The sequence below is a fragment of the Neurospora hispaniola genome, assembly GCF_033458365.1.
Source record: "Neurospora hispaniola strain FGSC 10403 chromosome Unknown B0T23scaffold_2, whole genome shotgun sequence".
Taxonomy (NCBI): domain Eukaryota; kingdom Fungi; phylum Ascomycota; class Sordariomycetes; order Sordariales; family Sordariaceae; genus Neurospora; species Neurospora hispaniola.
The window spans coordinates 2,953,233-2,977,404 of record NW_026944407.1 but is presented as its reverse complement, the minus strand read 5'-3'; the positions used below and the strand labels follow the sequence as shown (position 1 = coordinate 2,977,404).

Here is a 24,172-nt window from a genome sequence, read left to right as displayed (position 1 = left end):
TTGAAATACCGGCAGAGGTTGGAACAAAGACAACGCACAACAATGGGCTGCTACTGATTCTGCTTTGACTAAATAGTGAGCTACGCGTTGTTTCTTGTTTGTTATCTTGATTAGGCAATGCACCTTGCGAGCTTGTTGCCCAGCTAGCTGAGGCTCCTTCCTGAACGTCTCTTACAACAGGGTTTTCCAGGCCCTTTGTTCTAATGATTGGACGTTTTTTGAGTCTACCCAGACTTTGAAGGTTCAGATGAAATTTCTGAGTCGAAGTCTGGACAGCACGTCAAACACAGGATATACAAAAACAGCTAGACTCGCAGAAAGACAACGCCAACTGTGTCCACTCGAAGGTCTTCTGATATTCTCTCGTCTGATCTCATCAAGCAAGAACCCGGGATGTGTCAGAGATGCTCTATTCAAGGCTGGGGTTTTGGAAGCTTGTGGAAGTGCTAGCTCTCCCGTGACCTTTGAGCTTGAGCTTAAACAGTGACATGGAATAGAGCTTATCGACCGTGAAATTAGATGAAGTTATACCTTTCGAGGTTCTCGATGATTTTGCCCGTGAATTTGTTGCTGGCTCCAGACTTGACTTCTAGTCTATTCGCTTCGAGAGGATATTTAGATGCACCGTTTCCTTCGATTAATACATAATGGGAATAACGTAGTGTCTTTAGCTGAATGTGAAGCGTATGTCATTTCTTTGATAGTGTCTTGATTGTCATGTTTACCGTATCTCGACTTAACTGTTCAGTCCACTCGCTTGAAAGACATTATTCGGTTTGTGGTGCTGTGTACCTCGTGGTTTCCTCACGGGAAACCCCGTGTTAGTTGAGGGTAAATAGGCTGGAAATCAAAACGTACTCGCGATCTTCGTCACTTGCCTGGCTATACTCTTATTTCCTGGAGTAGCCTGCAGTATCTCGTTCAGATGCTTGGTCATCTGTCGAAAGTGCTTGTAGTCGTCTTGAATTGACCTCAGGGTATCCTATGCCTTGTAGCAATGGGACAGTTCAACTCGAGCCAGATCGGCATAGTCTACAGCTGTAGACGACATGCGACAACATGGTAAGATCATTTCTGATAGGAACTATGACTAGAGGTCAAGGTTTATTTACAATCAGATGCTTGATCACATTATCGTCTGCGCGGGGAGGAAAGCAAAACTATCCTTCTTATCTCTGTAGCTTTCTATGAGCCCCTGCATCTCCTTCGCTGATAACGCGACCTCCCCTACACACTGTGTCAACCATTCGAGAAGTGCCGGATCTGAAGAAATAGATCCTGGTGGTTCACTGGTTGGATAGATGACCGTTTCTCGTCTTGTCCCACATTGCGCCTCTCTTTTTGGTCGGTGGCATCGTCATCACAATAAACATTAAAAAAGCAAATGACGTGCTTTAGAAAATCCCAGAAGCTCTTCTCCTTCCAAAGAGCGTACACATTCTCGTCATTGTTCTTGTTCTCCATGTCGCTCCCCTTGGGTTCTAAATTAAAACCAGAAGGGGTTTCGGCGTCTCGGACAAGGGGGAGGGCAGTCAAGGTAGAGGTAGAGAAGGTGTTGCGGGCTTGGATAGGGTCCATTCCGTCTTGGTTCTCGCGAATTCGATTGCCGTGCGTTAGGGTGGACGGCTTGCTGGTTCCGACGAAGGATAAACGTTGTCAGGTGGTGACTGAGCTGCGCGATCCCTTCATGTTTGGAATTTTCGAACTATTTCTCGGAACTGCACCGACTTCTGGTTGTGCCTTGCGCCTTGAAGATGAAGCCGTGACCCGGGTATGGTCTTGACCGGCGCGAATCGAGCGAACGAAGACTGGATGCTTGCGTGGAGGAACTGCCGGGAGCTTGAGTACGTTAGTACAAATAAAGAAAGTAATTTGTTGGTGTCAGCAGAAGGACAAACAGAAGCGTACTGAACTTGTTCTCCCCAGGTGAATAGCGACATGGGTTCCTGTTATGGTCGCTCATGCGATCCAAGGCCTTCTCGTACGCGCCGCCAATCGGTCGACCAGCGGTTTGTGACAGTGAGAGGCAGTCCAAGCCAAGATGTAGCATGTTAGTCTGGGCTACTACTCAGGTCGGTATCTCTCGTCATGGTATCCATCATTCGCATCTCTGTAGAAGTCTTCGGTTCAAATGCGGTGGTTTGCTCGGGAGTTCGGAAAGCGAGAGAATGTCGCGAGGTCTCGAGGTTTGGAGATCTGGGAGCAGGAGAACCGTGTCAGCCGTGAAAAAAAGACTCGAAATCAACCACGTACCTACCCTAGGTGGAGTTCAACGGGAATACTGACTTTTGCTTGATCCATTGTCATGTTTATGGTCAAGTCAACTTAGAAGTTCGAGCGCGTCAAATGTTGTTGGATGGGAATTGAAAGAGGGTAGTCGCGACTGCAGTTCCTGCATGCGGCCTCAGTTGCAGCTGGACAACGCATTTAGTTCTGGCAAGACTGGTTCACGACACTTGAACGCAGCAAATTCACGGATTCATTCCGTAGAGGTGTTTTCCCCCACTGTATACCTACCCTAGTGAAACACCAAGGCAAGATAGTGTGATTCATTTCACTGTCCTATCGACAATGGCACACATGGCTTCTCATGGAAAGACCCTACCAATACTTTTGATGTACCTCAACATTCCTACACGTACAAATCGCATGCAACAGGAGGAGAGCCTGAAAGAAGCGCTTGTTTCATACCTAACTAGCCACCAGCGCCCAAAGTAATGTTTTACACAGGGCAAGTAGAGGTATGGAACCTGGAGGTATGTTTTTCACGGCGAGATCTAGAATCACATCACAACGCTGAAGATACCTCTGCGAAAGGAACACCACAAGAATGCTTGCATACCAGTACATTGTTTATATGCTTGAATGAGCATGAAAGCAAAGGAAATCTCCCTCTGATGACAATCATCCAAGGCGCTGAGAACTGAGCCAGGACGGACAATGCAGAGGTTTTGAATCTCTCCCCATGCGATGCACGGCCAACGTATGACGAGAGGACGACCGGGCAAGCGCGAAGGGAAACACGATCAAGCCAGAGATCAATAAAGGAAAATGTTCCTCACTACGAGCCAAGGCATGGGAAAGCCAGGGCGTTCAAGTTTTAGAGGAGTTGATCTAGCCCTGATACCGACCAGCCATGGAAAAGGCAGGTCGGGTTGGCGGCGGGCGAGTGATGAAGTCAGCAATCAACGACAGAAAATGTCCATCTCTACGAGCCAAGGCATGGAGAAAGCCAGGGCATTAAACGTGTCAGAAGGAACTTTAGAGTGATTAGTCTAGCCCTGAGACCGACAAGCCATGGAGAAGGCAGGTCGGGTTGGCAGCGGGCGAAGGAATGATCAAGTTAGCGATCAACAAAAGGAGATGTCCCTCACTACAAAGCCAAGACATGGAGAAAGCCAGGGCGTTCAAAGTTTTAGAGGTATTGATCTAGCCCTGGCACCGACAAGCCATGGAGAAGGCAGGTCGAGTTAGCTGCGGGCAAAGTAACCTACCTTTGGCATATGAAGAAGAAGAAAAGAGGAAGAGGTTCTGGGGGTGAGGAGGAGGATATTAAATACCCCTCGAGGACTGGTCTGTGCACGAGTGCAAATTCCCTGTCACGAGTGCAAATTCCTAATCAGTGTGTTTGTTTCCGTCAGTTACAGCCGGGAGTATCGTCTGTTGCCATGTGGCGGGATGGAAATCGGCTGGTCGACGGGCTGATTGCGCGGCTCGAGGGGGGTGGCCGGCCGGCCTGGGTCGAAAATCTCCGAGACCTTCTCAACTTTCCCCCAGACAGCACACTCTAGCCAGCCTTCCCACTTGGTGACGCGGCGAGAGGGGTCTGACGAGACTTCATATGGTTGCCTTGTGCTCATGAAGTTGTTCATGCGAGCTGGATTACCTCTATGGGACTGGATAGCGTGATGCCATGAGCTGGACTTGATCTACGAGTCTCCCTTCAACCGCGACGGTTCCTGTTATTTTCTGATTACCTACCACATCAGAAACAGAGTGAGGTCCCATTGTTCAGCGACGCACGCATGCCGGACACAGGTATACCTTGACAGAAGGCAGACCAGTTTATGCGTAAAGATGACGCTTTCCTCAGCATGCCATGGGACTCAACATCTCAAGTACAGTTCACACTCGTTTATCCTATGAAGATAGCTAGAAAAGTAAAAATTGTTCATCCTCTTCCTCGCATGCCACCACTGTTCTGCTTGCCTTGGTGGATGGCGGCTCTGTGTGTGAACTCGAATTGTTGTGCCTGCCATCTTCCCTCGGTACGACCCCCCCACTACAGCCTGGACAGCTCAACCATCCATGACATGACCAGTGTGTGTGTGAGAAAAAAGCAGCATTAATCTATCTCACAAAACTCAAAAGGAGACTGTTCACGCCGCGAATCGACCAGAAGCAACGGAGTGTATTTCTGAGCTCTTTCACACCTTCGCCTAACTTGGGAACTCCTCGTAGTCCTTGTCACTCTGCATGACCACTTCAGAATTTGCTGACCTTTTTTCCTGGACGGCAGGGACGCGAGTGGCCTTCATCACGAAATGATATAAATCCCTGCGATGGATATGTCTCGACGAACGATTCCTCATCACTCCAAAGAAGAAGAGCCCAGCAAGGCCAACACGCGACTCGAGTTCGACCTCCGTGTTCTTGATACGCGGCTTTTACAAATTTCAGTTTGCTGGGAGGCAACTGTGGCAGAAACGCGACAGCCCCAACACTCAGAAAATTGAAACCATTACGAGCTCCATGGGATCCAATAGCCCGAACTTGGATATATCTACTCCTAGTAGACAAATTCGAAGATACCTATACCGCAGCTATTATTCACGGTGCAATCAACACACACTCTCTCTTATGCTCACACATACATCCATCTCGGAATGTTTTACGTTGGCTGTCAGCAGGCGCTACAGATGACAGGCGGCTCTTGCGATGGCGGACTTGGAAAGAAGTTAAATGGGACACGCTATTCATATACCTGAACACGCGACTTCACAACCTTAACCGACCGTGGCGGTACACATATGATACTACCTGCCCTTTGTTCATGTCCTGCGCAGAAGCTGGAGAAGAGCGACCATTTGCCCTCCATGAGCCATGGAATGTACGACCCCTACTTGACACGATGAACACCTACAATATTAGGGGGGCGGCGAACATGGAACCCCAGAACTTCAGCAGCATAGGCTATTGATCCAATTTGCTGGGTCTCTCTGCTTCATGTTTACAAGACGGGAAAAGATATAGGTACCAACCATCGATGCGATCTACGTCACAAGGGATCAAGAAGAACTACGCACTCCAAGCAGATGTAGAGGTAGGCAAATACCTAATCATGCTTCGATCGCCGTGAGCCATCCATTATTCCTGATGATAAGGCTCAAAGGCTCACACATAATACCTGAGAACATCGCAGACACTCCACGATATTCAACAAACCAACCCGACGAACGAACAAAAAGAAGATCCAAACAGAGAGAAACTACCTCTACCTACTTCTACCGACAGAAGAACCAATTCCACCCTGAGCCACTGTTGATCATATAGCGAGATGAAAGACCCAAGTTCCAAATCGAGGAGGAGATGAATTGAACAAGAGCGCTTGCCTATAACCTCCTCATCAATGTCAGCTACATCTAGCTACCTCTACGGTACGGGCAAGCTGAGCACATTTGTTCCTTTTGGTTAAGGGGGTGGCCCAAGGAGGTGGCACTCGACAACTCTGGGGCTGGGTTGCCAATTTTCAATCCATTGAGCTGCTCGGGTTGCAGGTTCCGGACAACATGTTGCTGTTTCTTCAGTTCATCCTGAAGGGCAACCGTTTTTAGCGTCCAATGCCGCTGGTGCCATTTGGACATCAAAGGGCCTGGACCTCTTAGCTTGCATGTTAATGGGTGACATGAAGACATGGATTGAGCGGGGGTTGTCGCGGTTGATGAGGTGACAAACCCCACGCGTCCTCGGGTGATCGAAGAGGGACCACAGATCCAACAGTCTACTGGCGTGAAAGAAGATTAGGTTAGTGATCTACACCAGGCACAGTCGGGCCAAGGCTGGGACCAACACCAACCTGAACGCCAAGCCTTACCCCTGAAGCGGGTAAACAGAGCACGGAATGCCCTCTATATTCAGATGAAGTCGGTATAGCAGACTAGGTAGTTTTGAGTTGTGTATTCGGCGTATGATTTGATGAAATCCTGGACATTCATCAAGGAGCGACACGGGGATAAAGTCGGAATGGAGGAGGTTTGGCAAGGCAGTGGACAACACTTGAACGCCAGGGATCACGCCACCCGACCTTGATGAATCACGACTTATATGCACCACGACCTGCAACGGGAAAAACCAAGACGACGCCAAAATAAGCTTTTTCGAACCCGTCCCCGACTCTCTAGACCCCAGCTCGACCCCCATAAACGTTTAGGAGAGACTCCAAACAAGAATGCAACGCCAAATAATGTAATAGTAAAACTATTGACCGACCAAGCAACCAAGACAACGCCGAGCTCCCAAAAAGTTAAAGGCAACGCAGAGCAGTTGAGGTGCTTCTATGAAGATAAAAGAAATACAAGGAGGACCGTCTCCTACAGAGTCGTACAGGAAGTGAAACCGATCACACTCCGTCGGGCATAATGACCGACATATCGGTAGCGCGTGACGAGTGCGTTAGGGGGCCGGTATAGTAATGGCGTCCATGGGTAAACCAGAAACCGAGGGCAAAGATGAAAACGAAGAAAAAGACAACAATGGCGTAGTTCATCTGGAGGACATGTTAGCATTGCCGCATCCTCTGTAGGTAGAGCCCAAGCGGGAGAAGATGGCGGTACTCACATTCTCAGGTGTAACAGGTAGCCGCGTCGGGAAGAAAAAGATCACGGCCATGAACGAATTCCAGGCAACCGCAAACGCATTAACCCAGATACTATATTTGCCCATATGCCAAGGCCCCTTCTGCATGCGCCCATAGACCATCTTGCAAATGATGGGTATGACATAGGACACGTTCAATGCAACCGTACACACATTGAAGACGGCGCCAATGGCAGTACTGCTTGCTAAGCCGAGAAGATTGATGATGATCTCTAGAACAGCATACGTCCAAACGGCGATAAGGGGAGTTTGTGAGCGTTTGGAGATACGGACCCAGATATGAGAGAAGGGAAGAAGGTTATCGCGGGAGAGGGCGAAAATGGTCCGACTGCCGGCTTGTATACCAGGGATCGCCACGAGATTCATCACGCCGAAGCCGCAAAGTGTAAAGAAAATTGCGGGAGCACGGCCCATGCCATTGAAGAAGAGTTGTGCGACCTTGTTATTGACAATGTTAACTTGGAGAGGTCAGAACATGGAACCTTGGCTTGGGTAAACTTACCGGTTGGCCACTGGGGCTATTTATCAGGTCTTTGGGGTCGCCCATGCAGACAACCAAGACCAGGTTGAAAAAGAATCCAATAACATAAGTGAACGTGGTCGCGTTGGCAATGGCTCTAGGTACAACCATCTGAGGGTTCTTTGCTTCTTCAGCAATGCTTTCCTCGAGTCAGCATCATGACTACTTTCATCATCCATGGGTCAGCCCACAAACTTACCGAGCTGTACCATCACAGCCAGTCATGATCCAGGCTGGCGTAAGGCATCCAAAAAGAAAGGCAAAACCAGGAGGGCTCCAGCCCGATGAAGGCTGGAAATCGGTAAAGGCATATTTGAGATCGTGCATATCGTGCCGCTTCTGGACCAACAAGGTAACACAAGCGCCGAGTAGAACACTAATGTGGAAGACAACATAGCCGCTTGTTAACCGGTTCAACCAAGCCGTCGGTAGAGTGTTGATCATGGCATGAATAATAGTAAGCCCTATCATGACACCCACAACATGGGTTGGTGTGGGCACGTAGCTGAAGTTGGATGTAATCGAAACAGCTGCAAGAAGCATCTGGCTCGCGGCATATTCGGTAGAGGCACCACCTGCAACGGTACCCACGAGATTGAGATAACCTTTTGCAGATCTGGTCAGCAACATGGGAGAGACGAGGGTATCCTAGACATGGAACTTGCCGGCAATCCAACATAGAAAGGGAACTTGCTCTTCAGGAGCGAGAAACTTCAAGGTGAAGTACATGGCCCCGGAACTGGGGTAGGCAGATGCGATCTCAGCGATACTGTATGCAAGTGCCCACCCGCCAGCGCCGCCCATGATCCAACTCCACATGATAGCAGCCGCACCTCCGGCTTGCAGGCCGTATATCCATGTCGACATGAGTGTGCCATATACTCCAGATATGCTCATAGCAAAACTGAAGCTGGACCACCTTGAGAACTCGCGTTTGAATACCTATGATATGTGAGTAGAAGCCCACAAATCTTCAGGAGAGCGAGGCCCTCTGATACTAAACTCACTGGTGTATAGCCCAACGCCTCCAGCGCCTTATCGCCACTTTCGATAGAGCTTGTTGATGGCGTTGGAGCTGCAGCTTCGCCAGAAGATGGAGTGCTTTGCCGGGTCATTTCAGTAATCTCGATGGCGGCGTCTGCCGATTTGTTTGGTGGTGAAAAAGACATGGTGGCACAAATGGTGCCGATGGGCTTTATGTAAAGGAGCTTGGTACAGAATCTTCACCGGATTCGATATCAGATCGGGGCTTGAGTTCCCCTCTTGCGAAGCGTTGTGTTCCATAGACAAACAATGACAACGGGATGGCTGTGATTTTATATGGACGATACCAGTCAATACGGTTCTGACCGCCACATTCAACACGAGTCGCTCACTGAAATATTGGGCACTTTGACCTTCGTTCTCTGGTGAACCACCCCGCACAGTTCAGGTATCTGATGTTCGAGGCATAGTAAGAAGACCAGGAAACAATCCTTGTGGGGCTGATTCTTCCAGACATGCACTTTTGTTGCATGCACGTGCGTGCCTCAGAAATCGTACATGTGGGTTGTGCATCGACGGGCTCAATCCTTGCGGTGATAAGTTCGTCTGGAGCTCTTCAGCTGAAGGCTAGACCCATCAAGCTGTTCGTCCCATAGTGTCGTCCAAGCTGAGGGTCGAGACCCAAGACTTGTTACGGTTAAGTCTTTGGAACTCGAGTCTCGAAAGCTGATATCGATCGGTCAAGGAGATAGACACCGCCTTGGTCTCGGCCTGGCCAGTCTGTGACGGTGAGTTTCGAAAGACGCTAGTGTCCTCTTCAGGCTTCCATCTCCTTTTACTGGTCTTCTGATTTGGTAATCTTGTAGTAAAAGGCAGCCGTTTGACTGTTGATACCCCCGGATGGAGGTGAAAGAGTCGCGCCCTGCTCATAGTAAGACCCGCTTATCCGCCCGTGTTCGAAGTATTCCGATGTCGGCACTCGTCGGCTTGGGTCGGCTCAAATCGGTTTGGCAACTTGATCCCTTCTTTTCCTCGAATGTGTGGTGCTTTCAAACCTCTTCGCCCTGATGATGTCTGCGGAAGAATGGCGCACGATGTTGTAAGACCTGTAGGATATTGGTTTGGTGGTTTCGTAGCTTGTTGTGCGTCAAGAGCTCTACCTAGCACACCAGGAGGCTTTGGATTATCGTGAACGATTGTTAAGGTAAGTTTGACTAGTATGAAGTGTTGGATGTTAGCGAAAGATTGCCAACACATTTAGAACACTACTTGGGGCAAGAGGGTCCGCCAGCAGAGCCCCTCAATTACCGTCTCTCATTCGTCCTGGCTTTACCGACCAATGGGCATCTATACCCACATACTGTAACCATGCTCGTGACAACCAAAAGCATCGGTCACTCCTGAAATGGTCCAGACTCTTATAGAGGCGGTGTATGCATTGGTCACGCTTTAAGCCAACTCTTTAGACCCAAGACTCGAACGGTCTCCCAGCTTACCTGTTCGAACGTACAGTTCTTGCAAGTCGCGCAGTGGCCGGAAAAATATTCGCTTCTGAGTTGAATGATGATAACGTGTTGATGTGGCCAATTGTTGGGTCTGGAAGTTTGATGTCGACCAAGACGTGCTGTCGAGTTGAGCGACGCAAGGGCTCGTGGGCCGGATATCGAGGATGGGGCTCTAAGGCGTCGGATAAAGCTACTAAAGTGATGTATGGACGGTGAATTTATCAATGAACGGAATCAATGCCTTGTGTAAAGGTATTTACTTTCAGAAATGGGTTTCCTGCAGTTTGGTGGTTGCTGGCAGAAGTGTCCCAGGCCACGCTCTGTTTGGATGTCTGGCACACTGTGAATTACTGATGGAACTTAGATAGTAAGTACAGTATTAGTATGTGATCCCTCGCTCTGCCGCATACTATTGTCTCATGGATTGCGAGCTGCCGCGTCCGACCAGTTGCGCCTACCCGCCCGAAGAGCTAAATATCCCCAACAGCAGTTGGTTAGCTGGCTGGCAACGGAACCTCGTCTGTTACATAGAAATCTGCGGGTTAGGGTTGTTTGGGGTATGATTTTCCGACTTTGTGTGATCCGAGTCTGCTACGGACCAGCGGCTCGGGTCTGACTTGACTTCCATGACAGGTAAACTCACTTTATTTGAGAAGGCAGATGTCTCGTTTTAGACACGGGTGAGTGTACCAACGTAGAGCTCAAAATCAACAACACCAACGAGCAGCATCGGTTCGGTTGCCGGAGGCTTTGACCCACTTGTTGGTAGGTGGGTGTCCGCTTATGTCGACTGGGTCAACTCATTTGGTAGAGGTACCCCGGGGATCCGACGCCGAAGGCCTCCATTGCTCCAAATCTACCTCTACCAGGTAGTATGCAGGAACACACTGGACAGAGCTAATTCACAGCACGTCGTTTGCTGTATACAATATTTGATGATGATGACGTGTTTCAGAAATTTACGAATCATTCGACTGACTGTATCTACAGGCGGGGTCAATCTGAGTTCAATTCTCAATGTCGAGGGACCGAAATTCTGAGAGGTTAAGTACTTATGTACGGTGGAGAGGCGCAAAAGTTGTCCTCGTCCATCGTGACGTTATGCCTTTGGCAGATTGAGGCACTTGAACGTTTTCCGACAGAGATCATAATTATGTGGAGGACCTCGCCGACATACCCCACGGCAGCGGCAGCTTGCTTCGGCGACCGGGCACATGTCAGTGCATCTTTTGGAAAGATAATTTGGCAAATGCCATGGACGACGATCATGTTGTGTGCTACGACAAGAACGACTAGTGGCTCCCCCTCCCTTCAACCCCGGAATTCTTCAAGAAGGTGCCTTGGTTGAAAAAGGGAACTATACGTAGATTTCATTACGATCACTTTCGGGAAGGGCGAAATCAGGAACGGCCAGAACAGGTATAGCGTGCTCGGCCCCGCTATACTATTAGTACGTCGACGTCATTACAGCCACCGACCCTTGCTCGCAATCATGGCAGTCAGTTTTGGCAGCGATTGCCAGCAACGCGCCAATTTGAGCGCCTTTGACAGGTACTATATATATAGGAAAGTGAAGTGTCATTCGGCAATCAGGGATGGAAGAATCAGGGGTGCGGTAGGCACGGTACTGACCGGCAAACGATAGTGCAGGTGTCAGAGACAGGCAAACACAACTTGAAGACGGACGGCAGCGAGACGGACCATGATCGACCGTGCAGCAAAATGACGTAGAATGGCGGGGCAACTGTGTCTTTGAAGCTTCCACCAAGCCCTCCCCTGCCTTTGGCTGCCAACCATCATCGTCATGCAACCGCAACGCAATGCACGGTGGGGTGTCGTCCTTCCATGTGGTCGTACAGGCATATAAGGAACGCATCGGTCACACACTCCAAACCTCTTTCGTAGAACATTATCACTGCTTCCAATTCTCCTACTACAATAAATCAAGAGAACATCTTTCTCCAACCAACAAGACCAGCCACAAAATCAAACCCGCAAATCACCAATCCCATCAAAACCACCAAAATGGCCTCCAACCCCAACAAGCCCGGTGCCCCCCTCTACTCCCAGGCCGTCTCCCAAGACGCCGGCGAGCCCGTCACTGCCGAGCAGATCGAGAAGGCCCCCAAGACCCTCGCTTCTCTAGAGAAGGAGCAGAAGAGCTCCACCGAGAAGAAGGATGCGCAGAGCGAGAGCAAGACCGAGAGCTCCTCCACCTCCAACGATGATGCGCAACAAGAAAAGTCCCCCGGTCTCCTCGCGAGCGCCACCAGCACCGTCACCGGCGCCGTCGGAAGCGTAGCCAGCGGCGTCACCACCACGGTCGGAAACACCACCGCTTCCGTCGCCAACACGGTTGGCGGTGTAGTCGGCGCTGCCTCGCGCGGCATCGGCGAGACCATTACCAGCGTCACGGGCGGCCTCGGAAAGCCTGTTGGCGAGACCATTGCCAGTGTTGGTACCAGCTTCGAGGGCGCCGTCAGGGGCAAGAGCGAGGAGAAGGACGACAAGGAGACCAGCAACAAAAAGAAGGAGGAGGAGGACAAGTAAAGGATCGGATACCCTACACATTTCAATTGCATTAGGAGTTTGTTGGTTTCGGGATGCATGTATGAATGAATTTGGGAAAGCATTTTCGTCACAAAGGACATGGTGTTTTTGCAAGCCGAGTCACTACAGCGCGGGAAGCATGTCTGACTCCGTCAGTGGAAATTTCGCATTTGGGCTTAGGTCTCGCACATAGGAGACGTGTGTGTGTTGAGAAGATATAATAACACGATACCCCCATTTGAAACACTTTATTTCGTTCCATATGATTGCTCTTGTGCTTGGTTCACGCACCGTCTTCACTAATTTGTTGTCCCGCTGTTGCAAGTGTCATGTAGAGACGGCTCGTTGAGGATAAAAATACCCACGATGCGCGAAGAAAATATCAGGCCTCAAGGAGGTTTGAAAGTATCAGTTAACAAGCACCGAGAACTGTTTGTAGGTATTCACTTGCGATCGAGTGACAACGAAGTCACCGCAATATCCACTTGACTTCACAACACAGAGAGGAACTACAAGTTTTTGGAGACGATAGTGGTATTCGTATGTTTTTAGACTACTCTGATTTCCACTTATCCTCTTCCGTTACCACTGCAAACTCAAACACATTCTGTCGTCTCCTTTGCACCTCGCTCAGTTCTGGCAAACTTGGTTGTCTGCACAGGGTCAGAGGCTTCCCAACACTCCCAGGACGTTTAGCGGTGCTGACGCACTTTGGAAAACTTCTCCTTCTTCTCCTTTCTTTTCCTTCTTCTTCTCCTCCTCCTTCCGCAAGCGGCGCTTCCTCTGTTCTTCCGTTTCATTCGGGTCAGGAGCGGGCCCAGCAGGAGAGGTGCAGAGATTTGCATCGCTGAACAGTCAACCTGATCAAGCGGAAGTGAAGGTGAGATCAAGGTGAAGGTCGTGTCAACCTGGATTCTTGCCCCGCGGTCTACAAGTGACAGGGTCGCTGACGGACTCCAGCGAGCGGTTTCCTCTATCGCTATACCTCCAGCATCCCAACTCGCTCTTCTTTTGCTTCTTGCGCTCAGCCTTCTCCTCGGCGGTCTCGCCGTTGTGCTTCTTGCGCTTCTTGTTGTCGCCGGCCTCCCCGCTGATCTTCCTCTCCTTTCGTAGAGCTTTTTGTGAGGGCAAGGCATCTTGGTTGTTGGTGGCTATTACCATGCAAGGTAGGCGATGAGTTGATGGTTGATGAACTGGTTCAACGATTAGTCACGTTTCTGATGGGAAGGAAAGCGAGGGATAGACATATAGGTAAGGTACTTACTGTCCAGCCCCCCGGCTTGATGTTGAAGCCGTTGGGTCCAACAAACCGGCCGGAAGAGAACCTCGCTCGGTAGGAAGGTCCAGATTCAGACTGCCCAGACATGCAATGTCTGGCAACTTCGTTAGTTCCGCCGCTCGTAGTCATCGGTCCCATCATGATCGGAAAGAACGGGGAGGCCATGTGAGGTGAGGCCGAAATTGAGGGTCCACTCCAATGGTGCTTTGGAATATTCTTTGGTGATGTCGGTGAATTGTACAGACGAGCACATACCTAGAGGTACCTCTACGTTCCCTGGCCTTCGCGAAGAGCTTCTTGATCTTTGAAAACATATTTCTGCGTAACCAGGGCACACGCCAATACTGTAGTGGACAAGGGTGCAGAGGGATACCCGGCGTAGCGTCTTCGCCGGGCCTGATCCCCGTGATGGCGTGTGCCTGGATTCGGTGGTGGAGATGGCGATAATTGTTATTTTTGGCCGATGACGGGACGCATGGTTTGTCCCGTCATCGACCAGCACAATCGAAAAACCGGAGATTTGACCACTGTGGTTTATAAATGGTCACCAACCATACCTGTAGGTATACGATAACGAAAGAGTGACAGGACGAGAGCGGAGTTTTACCTGGCGTGGCCGGCACTACAGTCGTTGGCGACAGTGTCTTTCTTCTCCTGCCTCTTCTTGTCCTCGACAGACAGCTTCTTGGTGGTGCCGGCGGCCAAAGACATATTACTGCCCCTGGGTACATTATCAAGCCAGGTCAGCCAGATGCACTTCCTTTTTGTTGACATGATCGCAAAGTGAAAGGAGCTTGAGTGTCTGCTGAGCTTTGTGTGCCCCTTTGCCAGACCCAGAATGCCCAAACTCGTAACGAGGATGATTTCAAACCTGGAAACAGGTAATCAAGGGGTGGAGACGCTCGTCAAGGCAGTTTATGGAGCTCGTACCTTATGCAAACAGTCGAATGGACCAGCAACAACTGTTGAGGCGCGAAAAACAGTAACTGGTTGTTTTTGTTCAATTTCCACGCCGCTTGGGCAGTGGGAGCGAAGGAGATGCCTAAATGAGTCGGGAGATGTGTTAGCACTTCTAGGCGGCTACTTGGTATTTGTCTCCAAGGTACGAATACGTTGGTATTGGATGATCACATTAAGTTACCTCATAATACTTTGACAGGATGGGAGGACCCTTAGGGAGGGACTCAACTCCTCGCGGCACGACGTTCCCTGTTGAGGAGGAGAGGAGAAGACGACATTTAAGGCAATCGGTTAGGGTTGAGAGTTGAAAGTTGAAGTCCAAGGGGCAGTAGAATGCGGGAGCAAATGCTTGATGACTCAAGTTCGAGCCGTGAAAGAGCTGAAGAGTTTTGTGGAAGAGTCAAGTAGATTGTGCGGCGAAGTAGGGCAAGATCTTGTGCAAGTTCCAAAGCAGGTACAACCTGAAACGGAGAATGTGGAAGGTACTAGTACTTCGGTCTATGAACGGTCCGACGATACTATCTGGTATGGAAAGTACATACTGTACGGTAATAAACTTGCCGTACGAGAAGACGGTCGGTAAAGAGGATGGCCAACCATAAGAGGTAGGTAAGTATACTTCCCTAACCTGGAAATAACGATCCTGTGTGAGTACATGTACCGTAACCGCCCCGGCTACCTTAGGACATGCCAGCCTCAGTGGCTCTACTGAATCGTTCCCTCGTGTTTCGTTCGTTGCCTTCCAGCTCCGTTGACTGTGTTGACTCCGTTCCCCTTGAGTTTCGTTCGTCGCTCCGTTCCTCACTTTGTCCGACATCCTCAACCGGAGCCCCGACTTGGGCTTTATCAACGTCCATTTGCCTCCGTCGTTCATTTGCAAACCGGGCCATCTGCGCTCGGTTTCGTGCTATCCGCCTTCGCCTTCTGGCTCTGTTCTTCAATATCCCCGAGTAGACACATCCAACCGAAGCCATGATTATAAACAACGCATGAAGAAAGCTGAATCGAAAAGTTCGACGTCAGCAATGGCATCAATGTCAAAGAGAAAAAAAAGACCAGCTTGACTCCTGCGACCAGGGAAGGTGTAAGGAGCAATCAACAACGTGAGTGTTCCGCATCAGACACTTCAATCAGATCCAATGACTTACCAAAACACAATCATGAAGATCATTGCTTTACTCTGGTCCCTCCTCCATCGTTCCTGCGTGGAGTCCGTTCTAAGTCTGTCCTGAACTGGGTCGTTGTCGATAAGCCCTAGAAGGAGGAAGCAAAAGGTGCTACCAGCGCAAATCAGGACGTCGAAGCACACGGCAATGACATTGATCGGTCGTCGCCGGTCCAAGCACGAAAAAGAGACGATCTCGTATGCGTTCACAAGAACGGCCACGCCAAGCTGCGCCCTCCATGTTAGCAAGAGAGGAACCAATTCAACTGCCATCTTTGCTCAAGCCAAGAGACGTACTGGAAAGAAGCACGGGAAGATCAAGTCCACCCTCGCGTTGGGATCCCCCTTCCATCCATGGTACCACCAGCCCATTAGAGCGAGAATCCCCGCCTCATACATCAAGGCCAGGAAGCGGGATAGGATTTGCGACAGCTTGAAAACGAGCCCTGGCCCGGCATCATACCTCGAAAGGCTTCGAGAACCCCGTTCGACATCCATCCATACCGTCCACCCACGTTCCGTGACAGTTGCTGATTCCTTCCAGTCCTGCTTTCACCCCTAAGCAAGCTGGAATTGTGAAGTATCGGAGAAGCTCTTCGGAACACGGTATTGAAAACCCGAGGTTTCCGGGATTGCCCAATGGGTCTTTCTAGAGGTCACCTCCAAGCTACCAACCACCTTAAACTCCTCTTCAGTCCTCCCAAAAGTTGGTTTCCTTTACCACTACTGCTTTCCAAGCATGAGCTAACCTCTAACAGCGCCCGGTCGGTTCCAGATATTGAGTTGTCGCCGTCGTTGTCGCCGTTGTCCGAGCATCGAACAGATGGGAGAAAAGGAGAAAAGACAAAAAGAAGCGATGGAAAGTTAAAGAGGAGGAAACCATCATCATAAACACATCTCGTCCCGAAATCCAGCAACAGCGAATCTCCGCTCCCAACGTCAGCAAACATGGGCACTACGGCACCGATTCTAAGCACTACCTAGCGGAACAAGGCCCAGCGGCGGCCAGCAACCGACGACTCGGAACAGCGAACGAACGGGAAACCCCAGCCACCAAAGATTTCTTCGAGACCCAAACCAGGTCGTGAACCCTGCATGTGCAGAGAGCTGCAGCGAGCGGCGCGCCTGTAACATAACGGGCTGTTGCCTGTCGAGCCTGACTGAAAGGGGAATAGGGGCAAGCCACATTTGGGGTTGGGGGTGCTTGGCAAAATGCTACCGAGTTACCGACCCACGATCCTTCACGACCAAGCTATTCCCGATCGAAAGTGCTACCTCGGATATAAATTGTACAACTACATACCTACCTCTCTGTACACGCATTCTCATCCTTTCGTCGTCTGGGAGAAGACCACAGTCGATGGTTTTTGGTAAGCAATATTTGAAGCAGAAGAGTTCGCTGCTCTCTTCCGTCCGAATTGACCCTCACAGAACCTCTTCCATGTACATCGGTAGACTTTGAACCGCGCAGTGTCTCTGCAGGATCGTCAAGGTTGACTCCTGCGGTACCTTTATTCGAGCCACCATTCTACCAGTGAAGAGCTTTTCCTCTCCAGAACCCGTGGTTGGATGTATCCCGAACTAACGACAACTTATGTACATGTAATTGGACCCGACGTCACCAGCGAACCCTGCCAATAATAACGGCCGCCTACAGCACTGTGTACATTGGTACTGCTAACAAGTGATACTTGTTCCCCTTGCAGTTCACATGTCTGCATGTGCTGTGGACGGTGATGTCGGATCAGGGGGCCATGCCACTGCCGTACTCGTCCTGCGAATGGCATGTGGTGTTCGTATCTATGCTGGGCAACCCAAAGATGAGCTTTGTGTGATGTTAATTGCTGGTCACTGTCTCAAAGGGGTAGCATGTTATTGTTTTGCTTCTTTGAGCAACTATTTTCAGGGGTATCAGCGGGGGGCGGGAAACTACATGTAGACTACCGTGCCCTGGTCTCGTGCTCTTGGAGATCGTCCAAAGACAGATTGTGGCCGAACAAACAATATAAGATGCCATTCAAAGGATCAAGTTCATCATGGCTAGCGCAAGGAAATAACACAAGATACCTAGGTATAGGTCCCCTCTTCCTGGAAGCCGCAGCCGATAGTAATAGACTTTCCTGGGGCAGGGGCCGCTGAAGGCTCAACTGCAAGGCTGACCACAAGAAACTTTTCGATGTCCTAGATAACATAGCCAGTAGAGGATGACATATATTGAAAGCTTGGACGAGAATGCGCAAAACTGTAGGAAATCCTGGATGCGGTCGAGGATGTTTCTGCTCAAGCGCTATCAACTGAAGCCATGCAAGGCCGTACCACCTTCCCCGTTTACGTAGACATGGACAAGAAGTAACCAAACAATGACCAAACAGAGAATCTAATCAGCGTGGTTGACTGAATGTACGTAAGAAACCAAGGACATGCAACTGCTGTACCCAACAAAATCCATATCGCGCCGTTGAAGGCACACCACAAGCATAATAACTTCCGTAGTCGTCACCCTTATATCTCGTCCTCTTGCATCGAAGGAAATGACCAGACACGTGTCACGTATTCCAGCTGAGCAAATACCAGAACTGGCAATTACCATTTACCCGATCGGTAATGAAATTACGCCGTTCACTCCTTTCCCTTCACTTCGTTCCTTCCCATCGGACTTCTCGGTGCCCCTCGGGCCCGAAACGCTGAGTTAGCCCCAAGGTAGTAAAGAAACTTCAACAGTCTCCCTACTCCTCTCTGTCTTTTGTTGAGCCTCGCGGTCCGTTAGATCTGGGCTCTAGGATACACGAGAACGAGTGCCTAACCTTAACGGACCAAGTTGGCACATGCAGATGGCCAACGGCCTCATTCACTTTTCTTCTAAACCACAAGGCAGGCAGGCAGCGAGGTACAAAACTATGTAAACACTCACCTTGATTCGTTCTTGCAACCCAACTTTATGTTCGCTGAAGAAGCCTCCAGTCTTTCCAGATGACATTGACAAAGGCAAAGGACCTTGATGACCACGCAGCCCCAAGTCCGTTTGTTCCTGCCTTTCTTGTCAAACTTATCAATACGTTCTAGTAGACTGGAGGTCCCAATCATAACCTCTACTGTAGAGGTAGCCACGCAATGCAGGTGTAGCAGTCAACTTGAAATGACCCCACTCCGGTCTGGTGCCCTTTTTTTCTCTGCTTATCTTCTATGTCCTTGTAGGCTTTTGCGTATATGCAGGAGCTTCTCCAAGGTTGGGACGGAAGCGGGGCTGGGACTTCTTCCACATGCCACTTGACATCACAAATCGACATCTGCCGATTTAGGCCCAAATCCTCTAGACCATAAGGATGGCAGCAGTGATTCCAAAGTTGGACTTCATTACCGGTTAGTAAGGCTGGCTTGTAAAGTAGGCTGGCCCTTTCCAAGCTTAACGTGGAAGCAACCAAGGGTTAGGATAGAGTGAGATCGTCCAGGTTAGCGATGCTAATACGGGAACTGTGACGGCGAGAGGGGAGGAGTCAATGATTTTTACTATAGCTGAGGACATACTCCCATTCACTGGGAGAGTATGGCAATCTACAGTCGGGTAATGTAAAAGGAGACTGTTCTGCCGAGAAGACTTCCATTGGTAAGCTGCCAGCCCTTTGATAACCCGCGGCGTGTTACAGTGATGGCAGACATAAGGTCTGCGTTGACACCTACCAGACACCTCATATTTGCTCATTGGGGAAATTCGCCTCAATCCACGTTATCAATGTTCAAGTCAGCTCATTCATTATTGAATACAATGTTCATATCCGTATCCAAAACAGAGCATACCCAAGGTAGTAGACGAGGCAAGCAAAACTGGAAGTCTTTCAACGTTGGTGCAAATCATCTTTCGCTCTTCCTATTTTAATACAGCAGTCAATTTCCCACTTTTACTTCCCTCTTAGTGTTGCTAGTACTTGGGCTTTTCAAAAGCCTCCCATCAGTCCCATGTGAATGCTTGAAAGGCTCTGGAGAAGCATGGTAATGTACGGGCTGAGACAGCAGCTCTTGATGGGCAGGGCTGCTCGGCCATAATCACCACAAACGTTAGTGAATGATGATATGCCGAAACGCCGCTTTCACCGTATCCAGAATTATCAAGGATGGCTGAAAGTTCGTCGCCGGGACATGGATGGCCATGACATAGGTAGTTAAGATGCGTCCTGTGAATGGTCAGCCTTAGCTATGTATGGGAAGGGCTCGGGCGTGGGCAACATCAATTGTATGTATCGATGTGAAGCGAGGAGAGTGACGGACGATGCATCAACTATAGCCTCAAACTCATCTAAAGTTAATCAAGATAAAGGGCACAGCAAGGCTCGGTGGAGATCATAGCGAAAATCGAGTGCAACACAGGACAAAAGACTATAAAACACAAAGCACAACGAAACGAGGTATAGCGAAGTGATTTAGCGATGCTAACCCGTAGATAACCCGCCACACGCACAGGAAACTGTGAGAGCCAACCTAAGCTAACTTGTGACGAATCTGTCAAGATATCTTTGTATCTGGGTTGCGGAAAAACTTCCCATCGCTCGATCGTCCAGATCAAATGAACGAAAGCAACAATGCTCGCCGTAAAACCAATCTAAAGACGCATTGACAAGCAAGAATTTTGAGACTAGACCACATCCTCTTTCCATCGTAAAACCCATGATCATTTTGAAAAACTCCGCGCAGCAAGCCATTTCGTAGAGTAGACCAGAAAGACCCGTACGACGCCCCAAGCAAACCCCAAACGACACAAACAACTCGAGCAAAAAGTGGCCACCTCGTCGTGGCTATCGGACCGAGAAGAATGATGGGAAATGCTCAAGCCAACCGGTTACCTGGGGACGTTTTGATTGCCGGTACGCCACACCCCAACGCCGAGCGATGATCAACCATAAGCATAGGCAGAGCGTGATTACTGTCGATGTTGTTGTTAGCACAGACTAAAATGTTGTTTGAGAAAAGAAACAGGTTGTTGAAAAGAATTGAAGAAAAAAGTTGTTGTCATGTTAGGTCGTTGGGTTGATTAGGTCCAGAGGTTGTGTGGCTCCCGAGTCTCATTTCATTCCGCCACGGCGGAAGAAGCGGCCAACTTGGCCATGTGAACCACTGGGTTCAGTCTTAGGCTTGGTGATTCGGCCGTTGAGAACACGGCCGTTGCTGCCACTAGCAACTCTGCTAGTGGGCTGGCGGCGACGTCCAGGTTTGGACGCCTCCAATGTGGCCGGCGGGGGGGTCACTGGGGCCGTGTAAAGAGTGGCATAAGCCAAAACAGGAGTGGGCGGGATTTTCGGGGAGCCGGCAAGTTGAGCCGGGGAGGGGGCCGGGGTATACTGATTAAAAAGGGTCTGGCCTACCAAAGCCGGGGGCGGTCCGCCGTTGCCGCCGAAGTGAGGAGCGCCATAAGGACCAGCAGGGCCGGGCGGAGGAGGAGGGCCCATGTAGTGAGGCGGAGGGGGGGCGGGGCGGTAGGGAGTACCGACGCCGGAGTTGTTCTGGGAGCGACCCCAGGAGAGACGGACGCGAGAGTTGCCGATCGGGTAACCCTGCATCTGGTTGATGGCCATTTCGGCCGCGTGGCGGTGGACAAACTGAACAAAACCGCATCCCTTGCCGGGAGGGATCTTAACGTAGGTGATTTCACCGAAACCTTGGAAGAAGGAGCGGAGCTCATCCTCAGTGACGTAGCCAGAGAGACCGCCGACGAAGACAGTCGTGTTGTTGGGGTCGGTAAACTGGTTCATGGGCTGCATCGGGTTGAAACCGGAATAGTACGGCTGGGGGGGAACTCCCCACTGAAGGTTGGTCGCGTGAGCGGGGACAGGGGCCATCATGGGGTTGGCGGCATGGGGTGCATGAGCGCCGTACTGATGAGTTCTGCTAAGAAGTGTTAGGACCGCGTTCAAAAGTATAAAAGGGCAAAGGACTAACCTAGTCTTCGGAGTCGCGGTGCTAATTCTCATCGGACGATTGCCACAATAAACGCCTTGCATCTCGACGAGCGCCCTCTGCTGATCTCCTTCGTCTGAAAAGCGAACAAATCCGTAGCCGCGGGATTGGCCGGTCATGGCATCGGTCATGATCTTAGCTGACTTGCAGGACGGGAAGCGAGACTGGAAAAGCGAGACGAGGACAAACTCATTGACCTCGGGACCCAGATCGCCGACGAAGATGCTATACTCGGGGCCACGATCATCGCTATATTGCTATCAGTCACATGTTCAGTGGATGACAAGCAGATGTGTACGCACCGACGGTCAATCAGACCACCGCCGGAAGCCCAGTTCAGCTTGAAGGCACGGTTGCTGTTGGGAACCGGGGTGCCGTTCAGGTTAAGGGCCTTCTGAGCGGCCTCAGGGGTGGCAAACTCAATGAAGCAGTAGCCGGCGTTGCTGTGGTTCGGATAATGTAAGTATACAGGAGCGGCAGGACGTAAGGCGATGATCAAGATAGCACAGATACTTACCCAGAGTTGCGATCGCGGATGACCTTGACCTGAACTGTCTCGCCGAGGACAGTGGTGAAAACGTTCTTAATAAAGTTCTCGTCCATCCAGCCTTCCATTTCGCCCATCCTGAAACCGAAGTCAGACCTCATTCATGAAGACCATAGTGAACACAAGGTTAAAAGCGAGCCTAATGGCTTGGTACTTACCACAGGGTCTTGCTGGCCTCGTTGGTGCCGGGCTGAACAAGGGCGGCGGGGGCCTGGAAGTTGGCCTCAGAGTTGCCGTTCATGGTAGGAGCGGCGTTGTTGGTGCCGGGGGCTCCGGGAGCAGTGTAATCGGCCATGATCCTTTGCGCTGTCAGTCTAGTTCAGGAAGCGGCACGAGAGCATGAGATCTCGGCGACAGGTGACATGCGTGGTGAGGCGGACGCGACAGAAGATCGAAAGAGGAATGATCGGGTAAAAGAGGAAGCGGGGAAGATGGAAAGACGCGTGTGACTGCTGGCAGAAGGATCCAAAGTAGAAAGATAAGAGAGGGGATTGTTGCCACAGGAACAATGAAGGAAGCTGGAGGAAAGTGGGTATACGCAAGATGGGAAGGCAGATATAAACACAAAGTTGGGAGTGAGGTGAGATGGCAAGAAGTGTAAACGGCTGAACGATGACTGGACTTGTCCTTGTCCGAACTCTGGGCTGTTGTCCTGGATATGAACAAACGTCGTACCCGAAAAGGACGCGGGGCGTGGGAGATTCAAGGACGAACACCGCGAGGGTATGCTTCTCGAGTGTGAAAGTGGTGGAAGGGTGCAAAGTGATGCCTTACCACTTCGACAGCAAGTTGGTTGCGCAAGGCAAGGGTTGCTGAGGTGTAAGAGTGGAAGGTATGGCACAGAGGCCAGGGCAGGTGGAAGGCGGTAGTGGTAGGGTAGGGTACGTAGAAGTTGAAGGCAGGAACTGCGAGTTGAAGGACAAGGATGGAAGTTTGCCCAGAGTGGAGAAATTTTTGAGTAATGCTCTGCGGTCCCGATATTTTTGCCAAAGATGTGGGCACTGCTCAGTCACTCGGCCGAGTCCAGACAAGACCCTCTTGCCAGACTGCGCAAGCGCGCCTGCAGCATGCGCAAGCAGCTGGGAAGATGGCAAGGAAACTGGGATAGCAAGTGCCGCAAGTAAACAACAAGATCAACACTTACAAGTTGCGCAACTCGGCGAGCGTGTCGATGCGAGGTTTAGGTGAAAGCGGTATGTGCCGCAAGTGCGTGACGCGTCTCTGAAAACTCCTCATGCTGTCAGCTTTGACGAGTGTTGTGACAGTGTTGTGAGAAGAAGACAATCCAGGCCAGAACCACTGTCCAAGGACAATTTATACCCCGACATCCAGAATGAGCTGCCTGATCCATTTCAGGCAGAGACACAGTAGGGCCATCCGTGACACAATAGGATTCTGCTCATATGCAAAGGCCAGAATGCGGAACACCTAATGTGCTCAAGTGCTCACCACATGGGATGAAAGGGAAGTACAAACACAGGAGGGAAGGAGGCAGACACTCACCGGTGTCGGGTGAAGTGGACTCAACAAGCAATATGTTGAGCTGCAGTCGAATCGAGCGCTTCTTAGAGTACCGTTACGCCTAACAAGAACGTACTATGACGGACGAGTTGGTCGTGATGAGACGACAAACTGAAGATAGGAAGAGGATGGTTACCTGTATGCGGCAAGTTTTCGGGACGAAAGAGAAATAACAGCAGAGACCTGCGAAAGTCGGAGCATTAGTAAAAATTTGAGATAGCATGAATAGGCCCGTCCGTGCAAGATGGAGGCGGCATCCGTTGGCAACTCTTGTCATCCCAACTTCAATATTTGGCCGCTTTATGTAAAGCAAGGCCTT

The 24,172-nt window shown here is 50.3% G+C and overlaps 5 protein-coding genes across 5 annotated transcripts; 1 reads left to right on the top strand and 4 right to left on the bottom strand.

The window, feature by feature from the left end:
• Positions 1-1,194: 1,194 nt before the first annotated feature.
• On the bottom strand, positions 1,195-2,307 carry B0T23DRAFT_438315 (uncharacterized protein; the record flags this gene model as incomplete). Its single annotated transcript, XM_062840656.1, has 4 exons — positions 1,195-1,392; positions 1,494-1,683; positions 1,729-1,778; positions 2,258-2,307. The coding sequence occupies 4 exons, from the start codon at positions 2,305-2,307 to the stop codon at positions 1,287-1,289; spliced, it is 396 nt and encodes a 131-aa protein (XP_062695704.1). The 3' UTR covers positions 1,195-1,286.
• Positions 2,308-6,619: 4,312 nt separating this feature from the next.
• B0T23DRAFT_402567 (amino acid permease 2) lies at positions 6,620-8,565 on the bottom strand (the record flags this gene model as incomplete). The annotated part of the gene is made up of 6 exons (XM_062838682.1): positions 6,620-6,766; positions 6,838-7,314; positions 7,379-7,535; positions 7,596-8,001; positions 8,062-8,338; positions 8,404-8,565. The coding sequence occupies 6 exons, from the start codon at positions 8,563-8,565 to the stop codon at positions 6,620-6,622; spliced, it is 1,626 nt and encodes a 541-aa protein (XP_062695703.1).
• Positions 8,566-11,624: 3,059 nt separating this feature from the next.
• On the top strand, positions 11,625-12,694 carry B0T23DRAFT_418408 (uncharacterized protein). The gene has a single exon (XM_062839678.1). The coding sequence runs from the start codon at positions 11,911-11,913 to the stop codon at positions 12,433-12,435; it is 525 nt and encodes a 174-aa protein (XP_062695702.1). The 5' UTR covers positions 11,625-11,910; the 3' UTR covers positions 12,436-12,694.
• Positions 12,695-13,031: 337 nt separating this feature from the next.
• Positions 13,032-16,238, bottom strand: B0T23DRAFT_438299 (uncharacterized protein; the record flags this gene model as incomplete). Its single annotated transcript, XM_062840655.1, has 9 exons — positions 13,032-13,088; positions 13,156-13,282; positions 13,391-13,628; positions 13,696-13,789; positions 13,960-13,995; positions 14,027-14,133; positions 15,384-15,673; positions 15,823-16,067; positions 16,137-16,238. The coding sequence occupies 9 exons, from the start codon at positions 16,236-16,238 to the stop codon at positions 13,032-13,034; spliced, it is 1,296 nt and encodes a 431-aa protein (XP_062695701.1).
• Positions 16,239-20,893: 4,655 nt separating this feature from the next.
• On the bottom strand, positions 20,894-22,627 carry B0T23DRAFT_393687 (uncharacterized protein; the record flags this gene model as incomplete). The annotated part of the gene is made up of 5 exons (XM_062838093.1): positions 20,894-21,713; positions 21,768-22,034; positions 22,088-22,228; positions 22,303-22,410; positions 22,491-22,627. The coding sequence occupies 5 exons, from the start codon at positions 22,625-22,627 to the stop codon at positions 20,894-20,896; spliced, it is 1,473 nt and encodes a 490-aa protein (XP_062695700.1).
• Between the last annotated feature and the right edge of the window lie 1,545 nt (positions 22,628-24,172).

Excerpts from the sequence above, each read along its gene's own strand:
- B0T23DRAFT_418408 (XM_062839678.1), top strand. The coding sequence starts at position 11,911 with ATGGCCTCCAACCCCAACAAGCCCGGTGCCCCCCTCTACTCCCAGGCC.